This window comes from Passer domesticus, chromosome 6 (genome assembly GCF_036417665.1).
Source record: "Passer domesticus isolate bPasDom1 chromosome 6, bPasDom1.hap1, whole genome shotgun sequence".
Classification (NCBI taxonomy): Eukaryota; Metazoa; Chordata; class Aves; order Passeriformes; family Passeridae; genus Passer; species Passer domesticus.
In genome coordinates, this window is record NC_087479.1 from 21,332,093 (window position 1) to 21,353,544 (window position 21,452).

General features: G+C 37.9%; 1 protein-coding gene and 1 long non-coding RNA gene across 9 annotated transcripts in view; one reads left to right on the forward strand and one right to left on the reverse strand.

The window, feature by feature from the left end:
• NRXN3 (neurexin 3) overlaps positions 1–21,452 on the reverse strand; it is a 962,727-nt gene that overhangs the window by 542,870 nt on the left and 398,405 nt on the right. For all 8 annotated transcript variants that reach the window (XM_064423706.1, XM_064423713.1, XM_064423714.1 and 5 more), the window contains one exon: positions 2,749–2,868. In XM_064423706.1, coding sequence (XP_064279776.1) covers positions 2,749–2,868 — 120 coding nt within the window. The remainder of the gene's footprint in view (positions 1–2,748; positions 2,869–21,452) is intronic.
• LOC135302103 (uncharacterized) lies at positions 12,317–15,370 on the forward strand. The gene is made up of 3 exons (XR_010363798.1): positions 12,317–12,618; positions 13,986–14,314; positions 15,067–15,370. It is a non-coding gene; the product is annotated as an uncharacterized LOC135302103 (long non-coding RNA).

Consider the following 21,452-nt stretch of genomic DNA (forward strand, 5'->3'; position numbering starts at 1 on the left):
TGTAATTTCCTAGGAACTCGTGGAGTGCAATCCAGTATTTTCTGAACTCATTAGTTACCAGCCCCACCTGCAGAGTTCACCTCTAGTTCCCCACTGTGCTCTATAGAGTACTGTACCTACTACAGCAATCAGAAATTCTCTAGTTCAAGTGGTAGCAGACAGAAAAAACTCCAGACTCCCACTGTGGTATTTGGGTGCTAGGAAGATGTTATAGAGAGGAATATATCTGCTGCATCTTCCACTGATGTTCTGACATCTATTCTGAGGTCAGGACAAATATGGGACAAAGGTTTTGTGAACCTTTGCATTAAACAGCAAAATGCTGTCCAGAATTCTGTTTCTACCTTAGGTGTTCTACAGGAAACTAATTCAGACACTTCATTACAAATTTTTCATAGGTGGTCATTAATTGTCTACATCTAATTCCCCAAGAGGCAGGGTTTAACTAATTTACAGATATGCTGGATTTTTTCTGATGAAAATTACTAAAAGAACATGGCAAATGGGTGCCAAATACATCTAGCTTTATTCTGGTGCCTTGTTCCCAAACCTGTAAAATGGGAAAAAGATGTCCACTCACTTCATATAACATAGACATGGGAATAAATCCAGTTAAAGCTTCTTAATTCTGCATAAACATATTGATGAGCAGCCTACAACACATACAAAATAAAAAACTTTAAAAAAATTTTTTTAAAAAGTCTAAATTTAGAGCAAAATTCAGCTGGCGTGCATTGTTCCAAACAAGCAATGAGACAGAAATCAAATAGGCTGTTTATTTTTACTGGGGGCCTAATTTTAGATTTCTGATCTATGTCTAAGACAGCAAGAATCCTGTGGAAAAATCTATGTGACCACACCACTGAAGACTGTTATCATCTGCCCAGGGAAGTGGGATGCAGATTGCACAAAAAATGTTAACTCTGGCTTTTCTGCTTCTGACTTTGCCATGATGGCATTCTTTTAACAGATATTTTTAGCTGTAATGCATCTTTAATTATGTAATTCATATACATGTACATATGCGTATCCTATTTTAGTGCAGGATTGTATCATTATTATTTATAAACTTAGCTTCGTGAAAAAGACTTCCAGAACAGATGGCTTTGGGGGATCGATTCGGCAATGCAGAGAGTGCCACCTCGTGGTGCTTCCTAAAAAAGCAGATCCAGAATAATTGTTCTCAAATTAGAAGTAATTGGGATGACGTTTTAAGTTCCTTCTTAAATAAAATTCATTTTTCCTATAAGCTAGTTTTGACCAAACCACCACCAAGGGCGATTTCTAACAAGGAGAGGGAATGATTTTTCTTGCATGTTTCTTGTTCTGTCTTGCAAAATCACAGCCTATATAGGACAGCACATATTTCTTTCAGAGAGAAACTTATTTCAAGCCATTTTCCTGTTAGCCGACTTCTTTGGGAATATTTCAGATTTCTGACTCCTGGCTTTCCAAATTATCCAAACTAGCACAATATATAAAATTATTCAAATTCATATAGAAGAAAAATACTTTTCTTCAGAGACAGGTTACAGTGTATCTGGCACTATGTGTGTCAGCCATTACCCCTAGTTGCATTCTGAATAGAAGCTACTCAGAAAAAGGGATTTCAGCTTTTTGGCAAACCATCATGGGTGTCAACTAACAATTATACCTGTATCAGTTTTGCATCTGAGGTTCCTGGTTTTTTATTTTTTTGTTTTGGTTTGGGTTTTTTTTGTTGGTTGTTGTTTTGGTTTTTTTTATTATCATCAGCCTCCAGACTACTGATGTTTTTCTCAAAAGCTCAGTTCCTAAAATTATATACAAATATGAGAACTTCAGACCTTCAAAAGTAAAGAAAGATAGGTTTGTGGCTCTTGCAGTCATGGAGAAATAGGAAAAGTACAATCTCTAAAATTCTGCAACTAAAAAAGGATCAATCTGGAGTACTTTGATCATTTCAGTGCAAATCTTAACCTGGGACACACCAACTTTCCTGACTGATCTTTTCTTTTCTCCTTTCAACAAGAAGTAGGAGCTCAAAAAGCTGTCTGAAAATGCAGAAAATTATTTTTTTTTTTAAATCAAGAAAAAAAAGAAAAGGACTGACAACTTTTGTCAAGCCAGGATCCTCCCTAACTCTAAACCAAAGCTGAGAAAAAACTGCTTTATTTGCTTTTTCTTCTGGATGGCTCTGAACCATGCATGCAAGAACTTGGGAAATAAATTTTAAAAAATAAAGAAAATAACCTAGAATGCTCAAACTATAAGAAATAAAATAATTTTTTTTTTAAATAATGGAAGAAAAACAAAAAATGAGCAGCAGAGACATAAATCTGTGCACTGTAGCACATGTACTTCATGCAGGTTTATCATCAAGGAAAAGTTGGTGCAGAGGAACAGTCCAAAGAGCCTTGGCCTTGATTCCACAGCATTGGAAACCATCACACGTGCAACTCAGGAATGGAGTGTGTTCAGCCTACCTCAGAAAGAGCCTGGACCAAGAGAAAGATATAAGTGCAAGCTTATCTGTTTCCTAAACCCGTATCCCAGGTCATTACTGTTGTCACAGAAGTTTCTGGTGCTAGTTAAGGAATCTCTCAGTCCTGAATATTCATTTTCAACATCGTAACACTAAATAATACATGAGTGCTAAGAGGAAGGGGTGGGGGGAGAAATATACAGAAGAACAGGGAGAAGGCGCATAATGGCAAAGACTAGGAGCAGAGATACAGTGATCAAAAAGTACTGACACGTGACACTTACCCTCAGCAACATCATCATCCACCATCAGCTTGAGGCTCTTTCCTCGCCGCACCACCCGGACAGTGTGCCACTCGTTGTCATTGAGTTTCTGCCCAGCATAAAGAGTTTCAGGTCCCTTGCCTGGGAAGGGTGATAGGTGCAGCAGTTAAAGCCAGACCCACAATTGCTTTAGTACTTTCTCAATGGGAAAAGTCATGAAAATCAACTTGGTGTGATACAGACCAGTAGAGTGTACAAGTGCAAAACAACCTCTAACGAACTCTCACATCTACACTTGCCAGCCCAGGGAATCACAAACCCTTCCACTCAGTCACGTGCTTCCCTCCACAGAGCCCTAAAGTGACATGCATTTAAAATGGGTAGAAATCTCTCTTGTGCTGTGGTACAAATTTCCAAACATTAGGCTGCACAAGCGCACTACAGTAATAGGAAAACTAGTTGATGACTGAAATGTCTCAAAGGGGATCCATTACAGTAGCATTTTCCTGTCCTAATAATCGGGATTAAAACATCCCCAAGGTACTTGGGATTCTTTTCAAAGTTAAACACACTGGTCTTTCAACACTTCAGTATCAAACACCAGGTTGGTTTCAGTCTCAAAAAAACAAAAACAAAAAACTCCACAACCCGCCCCAAAAAGCAATAGAAACCCATCACTGAACTTCATCCCCCACCTTCATAAATAATTTTTTTTTTAAATTATAATCTCAAAGAAAACCATTCACCAACCTTGCTGATTGCTTTGAGGTTCTTTGGCAAAGCAGCCTAGATTTGAGGTGCTTACTTCACCCCTTGGATTACAGTCAAAAGAGAAAGAGGAGCCATGTCTTCTCCCAAAGGTTATACCACAGTTGCCCTTGCAAACAATGCTCCTGGGAAGACAGCATTAGTGCTACCTATATTTGTCTAGTTTTGCTCACCCATCACAGCTGACAGGCAATTACTTAAAAAATTAATTGTTCAGATTACAGGACCAGAACACCTCACTCATGTCAAATGGTAAGTGAAATTGAATAATGGTGTGTGCTAAATTAAAAGCATCTATTCTCATTTCAGTACAGTACTAAAGTAGAGAGTTTTGATCCAGGTATACCAGAAAATATAGAATGAGCACAGCCAAACTTGTTGCACACTGGTCTGGACCCACTGCCCAAAATAGAAACCCAAGAAAAAAAAAAAAAAAGAAAAGAAAAAAACCAGAGAGAGATTTTGAACATATTAACAGAGGTGGGATAGGGACAATAAGGCACTGCTACAGCTCATCGTACTGCACTGGTAAAACTAATGCCAGATAGTTCACAGCCCACAGGATGCACAGTCCCTAATGAACAGCATTACTGTAATTGCTTCTCACCAAAGAAGGAACATGGGCAAAGAAGGTGGAGACTCATTCAGCCAGGATTCTATCTGTAGTATGGGAATTCTTCAGAAGAAGACCAAAGCAAAATAAATATTCCATTACTCTTTTTTGAAAAAATCATGCAGTTTATGCTAATAGAAAAAAAGGAGAATAAAAAATACCTTTTTCAAAAAAAGGCCATTGCCAGCCAATTTTACCACAAACTAAGATGAAAAAAATGTTTTTCTAGTGACCTGAAGGAGAAGCATCATTCCTGGATTAGAAGGATGGGGAGTCACATATTGAAGTTACAGAGAATATCTCCTTAGCAGAAGAAACCCATAACTTCTGCTGTCCCTCATCCACATGCCAAAGTCACAAACCACATGTATAAACCCAGCTGAACAAGGCAGATAGATCATGGCCAGAATGTTTAAGTTTTTTGGCATCAGACAAGCAAAACTCTATGAATCCAAGAAAGTTGTGCTAGATTTACATCAGTAAGTACATTTTATCCTAAAGCATAATTCACAAGCTTATATCTCTCCCTGGATAGACAGTGAAATTATTGTCTACATCAAAATATACAGCATCAGTTACTATAGTTCTACACAGCTACTTCCCAGGTAGGAAGATGAAGGAGGCCACTTAGAACTGTGTGTTTACATAATGCCATCTGAAAGCAGGGGAAAGGGGGAGGGGTGGCAAATGCTTTCTAAAAATTTCCCCAATCTTATCCACATACCTATTAGAGCTCTGGAGGGTTCAGCCAAAAGAAACAGTCAGGTGTGCTGGGATCTGCTCAGCTGACAATGCAATGCTCTCTATGCAACAGCTCTATGTTCAGCATGGCTGAGTAACTCAGTTGCTGTTCTTCTAGTTCACATTTTTCAACCCTAGCCTGACAAAACAGGGATCAGCTAAAACAGCCTAGGGTTTGGCTTGTCATGATGATCGCTGTAACACTTTCAAAACAAAACTGACACACCAACAGAAGTTATATGAAAATATTCTGGGAAAATAAAGCTTAACCAACTCACAAATAAATGAACAGAAAGTTGCAGCATTCCCACATTTTCGAAATTAATAAGGTTCTCTACTTAGAAGTAATTGGTTACTAGCTTGGGCTAAAAATTTGAAAATTAAGCACTGAAGATATTAATTACTTTATCATTTAAGTCCATGTTTTGATCAGCCAATTTTATATTTGATCAGTAGAAACCAAGTCTTAATACTTGAGTTCACTTACCACCCTCCCCTTTGCAAAAATGGGCATTGGCTTCTTTTAGTAGGGTTACCCAAATAACACTACATACAAAAATTCAATACATGAGCATGCTTAAGAGCATTCAGATATATTTTTCAAACCAAACATAACTGATATTAAAGCATTAAACAAATGTTATTTTACTCTATTCAAACTGGTTTATTTTCAAATGTTTTCAATACATTTATGCAGCAGCAGGCTGACCTGAAAAACAGCAAAACTGTGTCCCCATTTTTCAACTGACAATGTGCAAATAAATTGGTGCTCTTTGTATAAGCTCCCATTGAACTCTAAGTAGTTCCAAGACCTGTGTATGCAGGGACTTTCACATCTGGATACCAAAATTCATTTCATTGAGCATGATTACTACACGTGCCATTACTGTACAGACATTTATGTGTGATCAATTTTTAAACAAGGACTTGAAGATTCCAAATCCAGCAGTTGCTTATGCTGGGGAAAATAGAAAAGACATGTGCCATCATAACACTGTCCCTAAGAACAATCTCCTGCCAGGCTTTTCTGTGGTCTTATGTTTTGCAGTTTTATGTTTTTTCGTCCTTTCAAGATATCTGCACCTACATCATCCTTCAAAAAGGACAACAGACATATGAGGAAGCAAAACAGAAGATCAAATGGACAGAGAAACAAATCTAGAGATTTGTATCTTCCCTTTGTATAACATTCTTTTATGATAAAAGACGAGAAAAGGCAAACAAGGAACTCTTGTAGCAATGAAAGCAATGAACAGCACACCTGGAAACACTTTCTATTTATAATACTTTGGGCCACTGGGCATTAGGTAATTTCAACAATTTCTTTTCATGCATGAAAAGAGTAAAGGACATCATAACAGTAAACAGAACAAAAAAGTTTTTACTGTTGCAATAATGTAGCAGTTAAGCTGACAGACCCTCACTCCTGTTGGCATCTCTGATCATCTTGGTCATTCCCTCCCCTTTCCTAATGCTTTCTGAGGGACTGTGTATCATATGGAATTGATCACCACATTTCATTTTCCAACTCAAATGAGGCAGGCTAGTGAATATTCTTTTTATGCTTTGCAGTGGCAAATACTACTTAATCAGAAGCAAAAACATCTGTATCTCAGCCATCCCTAAATTCTGGACATGAGTTCAGCTTCAGGCTTCTTCAGCATATATTACTTGATTCAGCCACAGTGACTCCTCCTCATTCTCCCATGAATCCTCCAACATCTACTCAAACTTTTATGCATATTGTCCATAAAAAAAAAATAGTATATGCTCTGAAACATGGAAGAACTCCCTCCAATCTGCCCAGAGTGTCCCAAACCTTATCTCTGTATCAAGGGTGCACTGCTCCTAATTAATAGCTTGGCTCAAATAAACTATATAAAAATGCCAAGAATACACATGTCAAGGTATAAAGAATCAAAAAGCAAATTATGCCCTTAAAAATGCCAAGTGCTCCCCATGTGCTTCCCAAGAACTCACTTGTTCAGAACAAACAGCTGGTCAGAGGCATGCAGTTCTGACAATACCTCTGAAAATGCACTTCTTATTCACCCTCAGTGGCTAACAGCACATGGAAATTTCCTCTATGAGGTAAAGGAGAAAGAGGGTTAATCCCCTCTGCAGTTTCTCACAGGTGGATCAAAACGTGTGCTTTTACTTTGGTGCAAACTTTCATCATCTGATCCATTTATAAGATTAAAATGACTTGCATGAAACCAGGTTATCACTGCATATCCTATCCAACACTACAGAAGTGGAACATGGAAGTCTACAGAAAGCCACAAGGGCTGAATAGAAGGGATATTGTCATACTGATGAGAATGGACAAGATGTTTTCCTCAGTACAATTACAATGATAAATAATTCCACAGTGATACTAATGCTTTTCAAAGAAGACCCTCAGTAATGATAAGGTTTTCTCTCCTTTTACTTTTTTTCACTAAAATACTTAGCTACCACCTCAGATTTTTTCAGTGGAAAGATTTTTGTGTCTCTTTTATACAGGGCAACATCCTGTCAGAATTCCATGAGCATATTAGCATTCCAAGAAAAGGAGGGGCAGCTTCTTTGCCCTCCTGCTTTTTTTTCAATTTTTGATGGAGGAGGGGCATTGGTTGTTTTTACTTACACCTTTAAACAATGACCAAAGAAGTTGTGGTTTGCTGTATCAAATGTGTACACAGAGATTTGTGAAATGTGACAATGAATCACAAGACCTCAAAAAGGAAGAAACAGGTACAAGGACAAAGATGCTGGCAATTTTGCACACACCTTTGTGGCTTCCTGATTCGCAGTAAGTTACTACAAAGCACAGGTTAAATATCAAAACACAGTAATGGTTCAAAAGCAGAGCTGGAACTGCTCTGAACACCTTCAGTAACTCTCAATCTTGGTTAAATATAAACCACCAGTGTAAATTTTGTTGTTTCTTTCAGGCAGCACTAGTATGGACGAAGTGTATTAGGATGGTCTCTTTGACCAGGATTTGCTGTTCAACACCAGGAGCATTGTTAATTGCTAAGAAACAAGTGGCAACTTCAGACTGTACCTTGCAGACATTTATCTAGATATCCCAGTCAAATCAACCTATATTCTCATACACACACTTGTTTTGCTCATATACAGGCTTTAGAATTCCTCTTTTCAAGAAAATGTTGGCTGCCAACAAAGAATAAGCAGTTGCACTCCCCCTACAGATACTCAGTATCTTCACTGGGGACCTTACCTGCAGCAGTCTTTCCATTTCCTCAAAGAGCAGGATCATGTCCATGTACTACCCCACAAGTTAAAAAAACATATAGCATGCACTTAAAAAACAACTTTTCTGTGAGGCGTGCTAAAAACTGTTATGTTTACAGCTTTACACAGTGGCTTTACTGTGAAAAGTCAATAAAGTTGAGATTACTTACATCAGCCTACCCAGAAGGAAAACTTAATTATTTACATCCATTCAGCAGTAAAGCACATACACAAAGTCATTTAAACATCCACAGAGTCAATTAGCCTCACAAGTGCAAGTAAGAATTCCTTGAAACACCCAGACCAAGTGCAGGGCATTAGCTCAGCAACTAACTGAAAACTTGCAAGACCACCCTCCTAGATCCCTCAAACATACCCCCATCTCCATATAAACATGGCAAAAAATAAGCAAGGCACAAATTTTGTACAAAATCTATTTTAATTTTTTAAAACTCATATTAAAAAAAAATAAACAACCAAAACCAATCCCAACAAAACACAACACAGTTCCTTGCTTTTGCTATAAATACATATAGCCCCATACTGTATAACTGTGATTTTCACTGCTGACACCCTAGCCAATAGCTGTAATAATGTTCAGCACAGATTCAGGCAGCATTCAACACAGCTGCAGCTTTTTCATAAAACTCTGAAACAAAACTTAGTGCAGAAATTAAGTTGCATGTCTTTCAGATGACATGAATATAACTTGTGATTAAGAACAGGGAGATAATTTGATTGCATATATCACACAGGTCACACATGGCACAAACTGCAGTTATATGGAGGTTTTCCCAACAAAGTGAGTAGCGTATGCTCCTTGCCTACCTCAGTTTCAATGCTGCTGAATTTTAGTGCTTTAGACACTACATAGTGTATCAAGAGCAAAATAACTTTTAACAGAAAAATGTTCATGTTAATAGACTAGATCCCCTCAAAAGGGTTTAAATAGGAATTTTAATGAAAGGATATTTCATTTCATCCAAAAAATTATTCTGATTTAGAAAACATCCAAAATATTTCAACTTCAAGCTAAATGAAAAAAAAATCCACCGTTTAAAAATAAAATTAGCCATTATTATCTATTCAAGATAATCTTAATGGGACTAGATGATTTCCCATTTTTATTGAGTGAGCTTTTTCCACTTTTAAGGAAAGGGATTTTATTTTATATTCACAGGGAGGAGGTCAAAAAAGGACACAGAATATGTAAAAGAACCTCAAGTATTCATGCTTTTAAAATTAAGAATTACAAGAGTTTAATTAAATTAACTTCAAAGCTATTTCAGTCACACTGACTCTATGTTTGCTTTCAGATAAGGCTGTCATATGAACCACTTCACGTCTGCCTAATGCTTTAAACTGCTGTCCCTAACAGATCAGGGCAACAAAAGCTTCAGCGTTGGTATACTGAGGAACACAGAGGCTGCTAACTGTGACTCATCTACAACTTGCCTGAGGAATTATTTGTACACAGTAGATTTTCACAGAGCAAAGCTCAAGACTACTCCTGGTGTAAGTGGGGCAGCCAGGTGATCACAGGAGCAGCATCTACCGCAGGGAGCACCACTAGAGGGAAACCACATTCCCTGAAGCTGCTGCTTAGACAGCATTACCTGAGTACAAAGGAGCTACAGCACTCAGTGCTGCTTTCCAGAGGTGCACCCGCTGATATATTTTGCTTTGAAGATGACTCAACCCAGCAATTAATAAAACAACTCTAGAACTTCAACCCACTTTCGCCTCCATAATAGCAACTACCCATTGATTTCAGGTACATTTGTTTAATGAGTGTAATTTGCTACCCAAGAAATGAGTATATGCAGAAATTACAAATATGCAGAACCTCATGAAGTTTGCCCATAAGAGAGAGTTTTAAAGTAACCATTATAGCAACAATTATGCATAGTCTTTTGTACCCCACAAAAATAAAGAGAAGATATTCTATTTAAAGGAAATTTTGCGTTTTATTAGCTTTCCAGTGATGCAGTAAAATCAAAACAACATGCAGGAGTGAAAAAGTTGAGATTTAATTCTTCTCTTTATTCCTGTGTAGACACAATAATAGAGATATCAAACCCAAACAGCTTCACACTAATCCCACTGATGTACCTTACTTGAAGCATAGATATGTTACCAACAGTAAGACCACTGAAGCTTTTCTTCCTGTTTAGTTTTAAGTCTCTCCATAAATGCTACAAAGCAAGTGGATTAATCATGATGATAGTGGGAAAACATACTGATGATGAAGCTGAGACAACTGGAGTGAGCCATATTCATTATACAGACACACATATAGCAGCAATGAAATAATTTGACTGCTAACTGCCTGGATGAGATTCAAACCACTTGGAGGGGAAAAGATTATTAATCAAATGTATGAGTCTTTAAACCAAGAATCGACTCCTCTCCCTCGCACTCCTTCTCAAAGGTCTGTGCTTTTGCTATGTTACTAAGTAACAGGAAGAAGCAGGCTGGAAAAGCTCAGATCATCCCATTTTGTGAGTGTTCCCATGCTCTAATTGCCTCTATTACTTAATTTGAAAAGATTATTTGAATTTCAGAATTATATGATTATTAATGTAGAGGGGATTGTTTGTTCCTTTTGAAAATATTATAGTAGCTAGCCACTTCTCATCTAAATCTGCAAAGTAAGTAGATCAGAAAGATGGATAAATCATACAGTACATGGCAATACAGCACCTAATGGTAATTGCACATGTGTCTTTCAGAAAAGGATCTGAGACCACTTCCTAACAATAGGGCAGCATCTTTGTCCCCCTCTTTCAGAACACAGAAAATAATACCAAAGAAAGGGTCTCCTCTTCCCAAAGGCACATTTGGCAGTTGAACAGAGAAACAAAGCTGAGTCAGAGAAACAAAAAGCTCCTTGAAGCTCCAGGCCCAAATATTGCATTAAAGGGTTTTTTTTCTTTTTTTTTTAAATTATCTTTAGAACACACTGCACAGTCCTCACCAACAGCACAGCATTAGAACAGAAGACAGTCCTGGCACCAACACATCATACAGATATGAAGGGCACAGAACAACATCATCACATGTTCAAAGAACCTAAACGTTTCTCTCAATTAAAGTACCTTTCCCTGTGGAACCTGGGTGCCTGAGGTGTTACAAAGGCACACAGATTTGCACCTTCATTGCTGCTAGGAATATGACATGAACTAGCTTCAGCCTCCCTCTAAGAGTATAACAGCATCACAGAAATAACGTCTAACAGACTACAGAGCCAGCAGGGTTCCAGTCTTCTGCAGGGGGTACAAAACACTGCATATGCCCTTTAGGTTTAGCTCTCTTTTTACTACCTCCATTCTGAAGGGTGTCACCTTTTTTATGGTCTTTGGAGTTTTTTAACTTGCATATTAACCAGTATGTATAAGTCTACTGGGAACTCCAGGTGTCTTGGTAGGGGGAACATCAAAGTACATAGAAATCATACTATTAATAAGTACAAATAGCAACCAAAATTTGCAAGTGGAGATCCTTTGTTTCAGATATTACAGGCAAGCTATGTGTGCATAACTGGTAATGCACAGTGGTCCTCCCTGCCTGAAGTGAGAAACTATTGAGAGAACGACGGTAAGTGGTACTTGGACCTAACATGGAAGAGTTTTTATTTCACTTAAGGAGCTATTGAGGAAAGATCAAATGCTTCTGGAAAGCCAAGGGATCAACAGCGCAGACTGGAATGTTTAATGCTAAAGGCATTTAAAAGCTTACCCAACTCAAAGAGTGACTTTCACAGGGAACAGAATAGAGACCTCAGCTGCTGTTACTTTTTGAAGAGTCATTGACTATTCTCCCTTTTCTTCAACAGGAATTGTTAGCACAAGATAGTGACCATAGAGCAACACAGATGACACTACTGCGACTGAAATTTTTCCTGATATTTAATAACTACAGCATTGGTATATTTTTTACCTATATAAACCACATTTCCAGGTTACATTGCAGAAAACAAGTACAATCCAATAAAACCACTTAATGGGGACATTCTACTGAATCTACCTATACAAGCAGTAGAGACATTGAAGACTCCAAACGTCCCCTTTATCCTTACTCTTCTTGAGCTGCAAGTTAAATACTTCCTTTTGGTTGCCATCCTCTAAGCTTTTTATTTTTGTCTTAGTATTTGCAGAATTCCTTATTTATCCAGGACACTACAACACTAATGCAACCTCAAATTTTTAGGAGGCAGAATGTGGACAGAGTTATGTTGCCAGCAAAAGCTTGGACCCTCTTGCCTAGCTGCAAATAATTGGTTTAATGACACTTAGCCCGTCTATTTCCAAAAACCTTTCAGCAGTCGTCACAATGGATGGTCCCAAAAGAACTGGCACCCTGCTAGCAGCAACCCACCCCAGTGATAGCAACAAGATCAGTATCCACTGAGGAAAATCTTCCTCAGGTGCTTGACAGACACCACCAATCTCCAGTCTCCTGACTGCACTGACTGCTTCCTTTCTACCTAAACTGAGAAACCCAAGAAACCCAGATGAGAAAGACAAGTGGTATGTAGACCTACAGGAAAGAGCCTCCTTATTTAGCTTAAGGAGCTATCAAGGAAGGATCACAGGCTTCTGGAAAGCTGAGGATCAGATGTGCAGACTGAAGGATAGTTGAGGATTTACAGATAAAGATGACATCTGAAGCAAATATTGAGAACTCCTTTGAAATTCAGATTTTAAAAGTCACAGCTTTCATGTCAGCTAAAGGAGCATGTAAAGGAAAAAAAAATGCCCTGGGAGAAGAAGAGGGAATTATAAAGTTAAGCATATAACTTTGAACATATCCATATCTCTCTGTCCTCAGTGCTTCCAATAGCAGACAGTGTAGGATCCAAACTGATGCCATCCCTCTTCTCAAGAGGATGCCATACCTCTTGAGTCACTCAGTTTCAAATGTATACCTTCATAAAAATCCTCTATGCTTCATATAACATCTACATGTAATGCTAATATTGTTAAAATTAGATAGGAGTACACCAAGTAATTAATTGTAAGGAGTCGTCCTAAAGCAGCAATATACCAGGAGAAAGAGATAAGACAAACAAAGCAGATCTCCTGCCACAGGAAGTAGACTTACTCCTGGAAAGGTACCACCAGCATTTGGGGATCTTCTTTTGGTGCCCAACACAGAGAAAAGTTAGCGATGACTTTAAAAAGGCCGGAGATCTGACAGCAACATGGGTACAAACCATGAGCTGAACACAAGGAAGCAAAGTGGTGACTTTACAGACCCTGAGCTCAGCTGACATCTGTGCATCTTCATCAGCCATCTTGGTTACAATCAAGGTTTATCAGTCCATGTGTATCACATTTAAAAATGTAGGATTTTTTTTTTAAATAAAAATATAAAATCTAGTTATATTGGGATTACGTATTAGTTCAATCTCTTTCAAAGACAATTTAAGCAATAAGGTTTCTTGACTATCAAGTAATAGTATATACGCTGACCTCTGGCTAAGTTGTAAAAACTGTAGAATTTGATAATGGCATAAGCTACTCCCAAACATCTCTCCATAACATCTAACTCTTTCCATTTCCCATGCAAAGCTTAGTGATGAGCATACTTGGTTTTCCATTGCAAGTTTGAAAAGACATTGGAGAAAAGGTTAAGCAACAAATTTGTGTGCTGCCTTTTCAAAGACTCAAAAAAAAACCCCAAACCCAAACCCACAAAACCCCAAGATCTCTTTTCTCCCTCTCCAGCTGCCTGTTAAAAAATGAGGTAGCAATTTTTACAAGGATGGGTAGATTTTACACACCTCTCTCCCCACAATATGACTCCCCACAATGTCTCTATTTCTAGCTGGTGAACAGCTGGTGTGCTGCAATGCTCATCAAACCAATATTTCTCTAATTTCTGTTGTTCACAGGAGCACATTGAGAATGAATCTGCACATGTTTAGAAAGCATTCAGATTCTATGCTGAATGAGTGCTGCAAAACTACCAGCATTTATACACAGCACAGTCCATACTATCAGCAAACATAATTTTAATAGTACCACAGCAGCAGAACATTTACAGATTCTCTTTAAAATGTGGATCTTCAACTTCTACATTCAGTGCAAGATAAACACCACAGTAAGTAGAAGAGACCATCAAGTCCCATGGGTCAATCAGCTGAGGAAACTTGATTCCCAGGACAGCACCAGACTGCAAATACAGGCCATGATAAAAATGATTGTCACAACTATACAGCACGTGAGTTTTAAGCTCTCTATGGTTCCCACAATTTCAAGGGGAATAAGCACTCCTCTCAAAAAGGGTTTTGGTTGGGTGAAGGTATTTGGTTTTTTGCTCTGTTTTAAAATGCAAAAAGATAAGGCATTTCAGGATGATATATTAAGAATCACTGCAGAATCAGTCAGGAGAAACAAATGCCATCATTCGCTCACCACACCCCCAAGAACATTAATGATGTAGCAAAGTAAGGGTTTGATGGAATATTCAAAGCCAAACCTGGAGAATGAGGATTAGATCTCAGAAGACTCCTATTTCTAAATCTTCAAAGTACTGGTTCTTCAGAAGTCAGGTTTTCATAGAAATAAATATTTTTATCTGCAAGTGTCACATTAGCCTAATGTCACCAAGATCTTCTAAAACAATGCACTGGGTAACACTCAGTGCACAGGTCAAGTTTGGCATTGTTTTTTTTCTTTTGGCTTGTTTGTTTGTTCTGCTTTTTTAATTTGTTTAGCCTCTATTGCTACTGGACGCTTTAGATTACTGGTTCTAACTACTCCCTCTTACTGGTTTGTGAGCTTTTATCAAGTGTAGTATTTCCATCCAAAGAACTGGATGGCTTGCTGGAAACTTGAACTGCTTGAGTGACAAGCAATTATCCCCAGTCACCAGCCTGGGTTTATCACTCAATGGTTAAACAACCCCTGTTTGATAGGAAGAGGCCTCAGGGTTTTCTTCTCACTTCCTCTTTAATTTACTCTTTTTTTAAGGAAGAGATGGAAGCTATTTCTGACCCTTTTTCATTGCAAAGACTAATTAATGGAATCTTCCAACTGACAGCAGTCCAGTTTTAACAAATGCATGTGCACGAGTTCAATGGCAGCTGGATTTTCAGAGGTGCTGAAAGGAAGCTATAAAGCACATCAGTCTGGAAAATCAGATGAACTGGTATGTAAATTCAAAGTTTCAATAAATGGTAGAGCAATTTTATAGGAAGGGATGTACTTATAGATGCGTCATCTCTCATTCACTCCCAAGTCCAGTTTTAAAAATTGCTAAGCATTTGTTTAATGCAAACCATGCTTAATAGGAAATAGGTATAGGTTTTACCTATAAACCAAGCCATTTGTACAAGCCTGGAGGCAACTGGGTCACATACAATATCTCTTAATGCCACTGTTACAATTTCACACAGGTACAGAGTGAAAAATGTGTCAAGTACTACTGAGATGAGTTGGAATTAAAGAACTTCTAATTTCTCATTCAACATCACTAGCATCACAAAGCAAAACAGCTTCTAGTTTTATACCAATGCTGCCTTTAATGAGGTGTCAAATACAGACACATGGTTTCATGCAAAGAACAATTAAAAGACTATTTCTATCAGAACACCAATCTAGGACAACCATCTGGATCAGCAAATTTACTCTTTTATATTTATAGCCAAATATAAGCAATAGCCACATAATCAAAAATTATGCAAAGAACATCTGCTCTCTTGCCAGCACAAAGAAATATCTCTTCAACATTTAAATAAATGCAATGGAAAAATGCACCTTTTCTGTGACTTTTCTCATCTGTAAGCCACATCTGATTATCTGCTGAAGAATGCTCACTGCTAGAACAGAAATAACACATATGTCACACTATGCTATTAAGGTGAATATTAATGCTATGTGCAAACACACGTTTGCAAAACAAGAACTGGACCATGATCCACAGCACAGATCACATTTGACATCCAGGAAATAAAATAACAGGAAGCATTTTTGGTTCACTGCACACACTAGCAACATCAGCAGAAGAAAATAATTTCATGCCAATCGAAAAACATCCTTGGTTTCTGGACCAAGAATTGCCCTGCGAAAGCCATCCAAATAATGTTCTGCATGGAGATTTTTTTTAATTCAAAGCCAAATAGGGCTGAAGTACTCACACTATGCCTTCTTTGCTCTGGTATTCAATGGTGAGGTCAGGCCCCCAAAGTTTCTGACATATATAAATAAATTCATGGGACAAGAAAGGCTGCATCCAAACATAATGAGCAAGCCAGCCATGTAAGAACACCTTCAATCACCTTTGAAAGGCTGCAGCCACAGAAGGAGGTCTCAAAGTGACAAATATATTTTTAAAAGCTGACCTTGTTTTATGCAGGGAGTTGGACCACAGACCTCCAGAGACCACTTTCTAACCTAAGTTTTTCTATGAAAACATTTTATTTCACTGGCAACCAGACGTTTTTGGTTTCACTGACTGGGAATATAAATAATTTTCAAGTAAGTTAAACATTGAGACATTGTGAAAAACGAAAAGTCAAAATGTTTTTATATTAAATGTCATAATATTTTTATGTTTCCCATTTCTTTTTTCATAAATACTTGCTAAGTTCAAACTAAATTGTCAAATAGATGCAGTCAACATAAATCTGCACATTTCAGCTAATAAACTCTTCAAATGAAAACACTTAATCTAGTTGTACTTGGCAGCAATAGTACTCTTGGAAAAAAACCAAAATATTTGTGAGAAAAGCCTCTATTCAGAAAAAACTGCATATAAAATTAATAACTTCAGGCAAAGCCTATAGACTAATGTCCCTATTTTCAAATACATATTAAAATAAACAGAAAAAACTATTCTTAGCACCAGACATGAAAACAACTGACCCCAAAGTCTGTATCTATAAACTCAGGTCTCTGAACTCAAGGTGACCAGCACCTCTGCTGTACCATGAGCAGCAATTCTCTGAACACACTAATGGCAACTGCCTTTTACATCAAAGTTATTCTTTTCAACTGCACTCTTAAGATGGCACAGATGCTTACAGTATGATCCCTAAGGAAACAGGCAGATTTTGCATATAATTATCAGCTGGGAGAGTCTGCCCTTATCAAACTGATTTTGATTCTTTTTATCTTCTTAGTGAGAGATTTGACAAAAATGCTTCCTACGCTCCTCATCTTTGTTCACGGCAGAGATGGCTCCTACAGCCCAATCACTGATATCACAGCAGAGACATGGAGGAGGAGATCAAGTCTGCCCTGAACAGGCAACCATTCTAAGTCAACCCCATTCTCTCTGGGTGTGTCTCATCACAGCACTGATTCAGCTCCAGCCCTCCTCAGTCACAGTCATTAGACATGAACAGAGCAATCCCCAGGCCTCTCAGCAGGAGAAAGCCTGGACACCTCCACTTGTCCATATCCTCCCATAGAGAGGGAAACAGGCTGTATCTCCAAGTGCACCTGATCTGACAGCTTTCCTCTGAAAAACTTTTAAAAAAAAGCATGCAGACGCATTTCTCCTGTAGCCCTCTCACCCTGAACAAACACTGGGAACAAGTTTTAATGTCACACTGCAATATTGTGGAGAGAAACACCTGAATCTTCTTATCAATGTTTTGTTTGTGGCAGTTTTCAATTTCCTTCCTGACAGTGTGAAACCCTTCATTAACATAACATGATTTATGCAAATAACCACAGCTAGCATAGGAGGCACTTATTTTGTTATGCCCAGAATTTATATGCATTAAAGGAAAGATAATTCTTTCTGTCTGGCTGCAAAATTGCCATTAATATTATACAAACACTTCTCTGGCTTTAGGCCAGAGCCCCTACTGTATGCATCATATATTCAGTTAACACCCAGTATCAGGAGAGCAAGGTCTACAGCTGAACTGATTCTTGGAATAGGACTGGAACCACCTTTTGTCACTGGCCTTTGTGGTGAAATTGTGGTCAATTGTGGTGAAATTTCCAGCCTTCATAAGGCTGGCACTTTCATTAATACAAAGGTTTCTACTACCCACCACTCTGAAGCAAAGGAAGCATGTGCATGGGTGTGGGAAGGCATGGTGGGGAGAGGCAAGGCAAAAAAATTTATTTTCCCAATGTGCTGATCCTGAAAATTTCTCTTCCATCCCCTCCTTCTCTGGTGTTTGCATGCCTTCTGTCCATATGGGCAACACACTGGATGTGCAACAGAACCACAACAGGCCAGAAAAGTCCTGCCCTGCAGCCTCTCTCATACAGAAATGACAGAGACCAGATCGATGCAGTAAAGCACCTCAGCAAATTATTACAGATTGGCAAGGCTCAGAGAGGCTTTAATTTCATTATGAAACTTTAAAGTATTAGAAATATTTGGGAATATTTGCATTTAGAACAACTTAGATATCTGTGAAACTTAACCATAGATAGTCTTACAGTGGAAAAACAGGTGAAGAATTTCTTGCAAAGAAATGCAGGCAGTAACTAGGACAAAGGAATACCTTGAAAATATACGGATAAGAATCTCTGCTTTCACTAACACTTTCATGTGGAATGACACTGAGCCAATCCTATACAGAATATGAATCAGCTCAATGTTAGCCACTTAAAGAGCTTAAACTGCTTTCTAGCTACCATATAAATACACCAATGCTAAGAAATTAATCACCACCAATTATATTCCATGCTAACAACTATCAGAATCTGTCAATTACCTTGTGATTTCAAATTATTTTACCATATTCTTTCCACTTTCTCCACTCACCTATCCTGTCAAAAGAATTAAATGCATCAAATAATAAGAGCGAAAAGATGTTTTTCTAAAGGCTTAGAGGGAAAAACCTCAACATTACAAATACATTGCAAAACCCCTTGGGAACATTCAAAATTTATTCAAACTTGCAAAACTGAACAAACACCCAGAGTTATTTCCAGCTGACACCTTACACTATCCTGTCACAACAGATATATAATAGATATAAGAAGAAATGACCTCAAAGAGCTTTACACTTAAATAGCCCAGACTAAATCAGAGGCATTTCTCTTTTTCTTCCAGAAGCTTTACAGAACTGAGAGGTAGAAGAGTCTGAAGTCCTCACACTGATACTTCTCTGGATATAAGAGATTAACAGTTTTTCTCCTACATTACAGCAATATTTAGAGACATCTTGCAAAATATTATGCCTCTCTGTAATGTGTGTTTATCAAAAGTAAATGGCTGTTTATCAGTCTAAGCACAAGTAGCTTATTTCTCAAGTGCCATCAGTGTTATTTTTCTCCACAGATAATGGCTGGTAACCTCAAGGTATGTTTAGGCAACATTATAACTATCATGTCAAAGAAATAACTCAAACATGTTGGGAGGTTCCAGCACATTCTTTGGAGTTGATTGATCTGAATTATCTCTTTCTTGACTTCTCTAATCCCTGACAGTTGTAGAAAACAAGGAGAAATCTGGTTCAAAAATTATTTCTCTCATTGACTCTGTATCACTTTCCTTTCTACATATCTGACTATTCCCTGCAATATTGCTGAGGAATCACAAGTTTTGCCATGCTAAGAAAGCCTGACTAGGAAAACAACTACCTGCAATGGTGCAAATATCAGCTTAGTGCACACATGCAGCTCTGGGAAGGCCATGTAGATCTGCAAGAGCCAGTTTGTCCTCAGCTTATGTATTGCTGAAACTAAATTAACCCCATCTATAGTATCTCTGAAATTAACCCCATCTATAGCATCTCTGTGATCCAGGAGTATCAATCTTGTAAGGAATGAGTGGATTAGCTAGGAAACAAAAGAAAGTTTAAATGAAAGTAATTCCTAGAACAGCCTACTCTACAAGCAACACAAGTGAGCTGCTGTTACATAGTATTCAAGACATCTGATGTTCCCTAGAGTGCTGTGCTTCTTATTAAGCCTTCTTCAGCTACTTACTACTAGAGCTGTAGTCAATTAGCCAGTCAGCCTTGCCTTAGCCTCTACAGATAATGGGAGATCTCCCTGACAAAAATTAAAAGTAGTGTCTGCTCAGCAGATAACACAGCCCAAACATCTTGTATTCATAAATCATTCAAAAATTCATAAGAAGTACAATATATACTTGTATTAATACTTCCTAATCAACTATAAAATTACCTGAAAAACAAAAAGCCTTCTGCCACTCCATGTAATGCCTCTCTTCTTCACCCAGAAAAAGCCTGCGTGCCGAATAAGTTATGAAAGATATATCTGCTATTCAAAAGAACTCAGAAATCAGTGACAAGGAGAAAAAAAATGAAACTCCCATTGCCAGAAGATCCTGTGTCCACAGATTCCTTGCATTCAAGCCCAGAAGTAGAATCTCAGACACCTCCATTCTCATCAACTGCCACAATGTCCTAAGGGAAGAGATACAGTCTTAAAAGAGTCAGGATCTAACAATTGCAGAAGTTTGAGGACTGCAATTTGGAACACACTTTGAAAGTAAAGGGAGATTGGTACCACTACGAAGTTCAGAGGCAATTCTGCAACCTGGAGCAGCCACTGGTATGAGTTACAGCTGAAACGACCCAGAGCAAATAGAAAGACTTCAACATTTTGACTAAACATGGGTGATTTATATGCACTACATAGACAGCCAGGAGGAAGTGATAAGTTACAAGCTGAAGAAAAAGTTTGTAATAGCAAAATCTGTCTATTAAGAAGGTGGCTTTTCTTCAAGCATCCTCCCCAGCTTGCTAAAATTCAAGCAAATCTCCTTTGCTTAGCATCTGATTTTGTCAGGGCACAGGAATGAAAGCTGCTTCTACCTACTACACCAACACAAATTGAATTTCTTTGTAAAACCTGGAGAGTTCTGTCAGGACCGGCATGCTAAACTGATGCAATTGTAAGCTTTGTGTAACAATTTGGAAATTCATTCAAACATAGCAAATAAGTCTGGAAAGACTGACACATGATCAGTCATTATTGTCCACAGTTCGCATCAACTAAAAACACTTAGCAGTGTATTTAGGGATCTCATAATATCACTGATAAAGAAAAATGCTTGCAATTTGGACAAGTCACATAGTCATTCCATGACTGACTACACACAGATGAAGACTTGCAAAGAGAAAATGACTGGAACTGGCTACTTTGACCAAAATTCACAACAGTTCACTTTCAAAATTTATAATAAACATAACACAAATAGTAGAAAATGCAGTATATTTTGCTCATTTATGGTTTGAATAACCATGTCAATAAGCTCCTGATTTGCAGATCTAAAAAATGCCTGAAACACTTAACCAAAAACCCTTAGATTATCTTTTTGTTCTGGTTTTGGTGTTTTTGTGTTTTTTTAGTTTGGTTTGTTTGCTTCAGGCATTTTTCTTCTGATGTCTTCACTTTCATTTAATATATTTTCACAC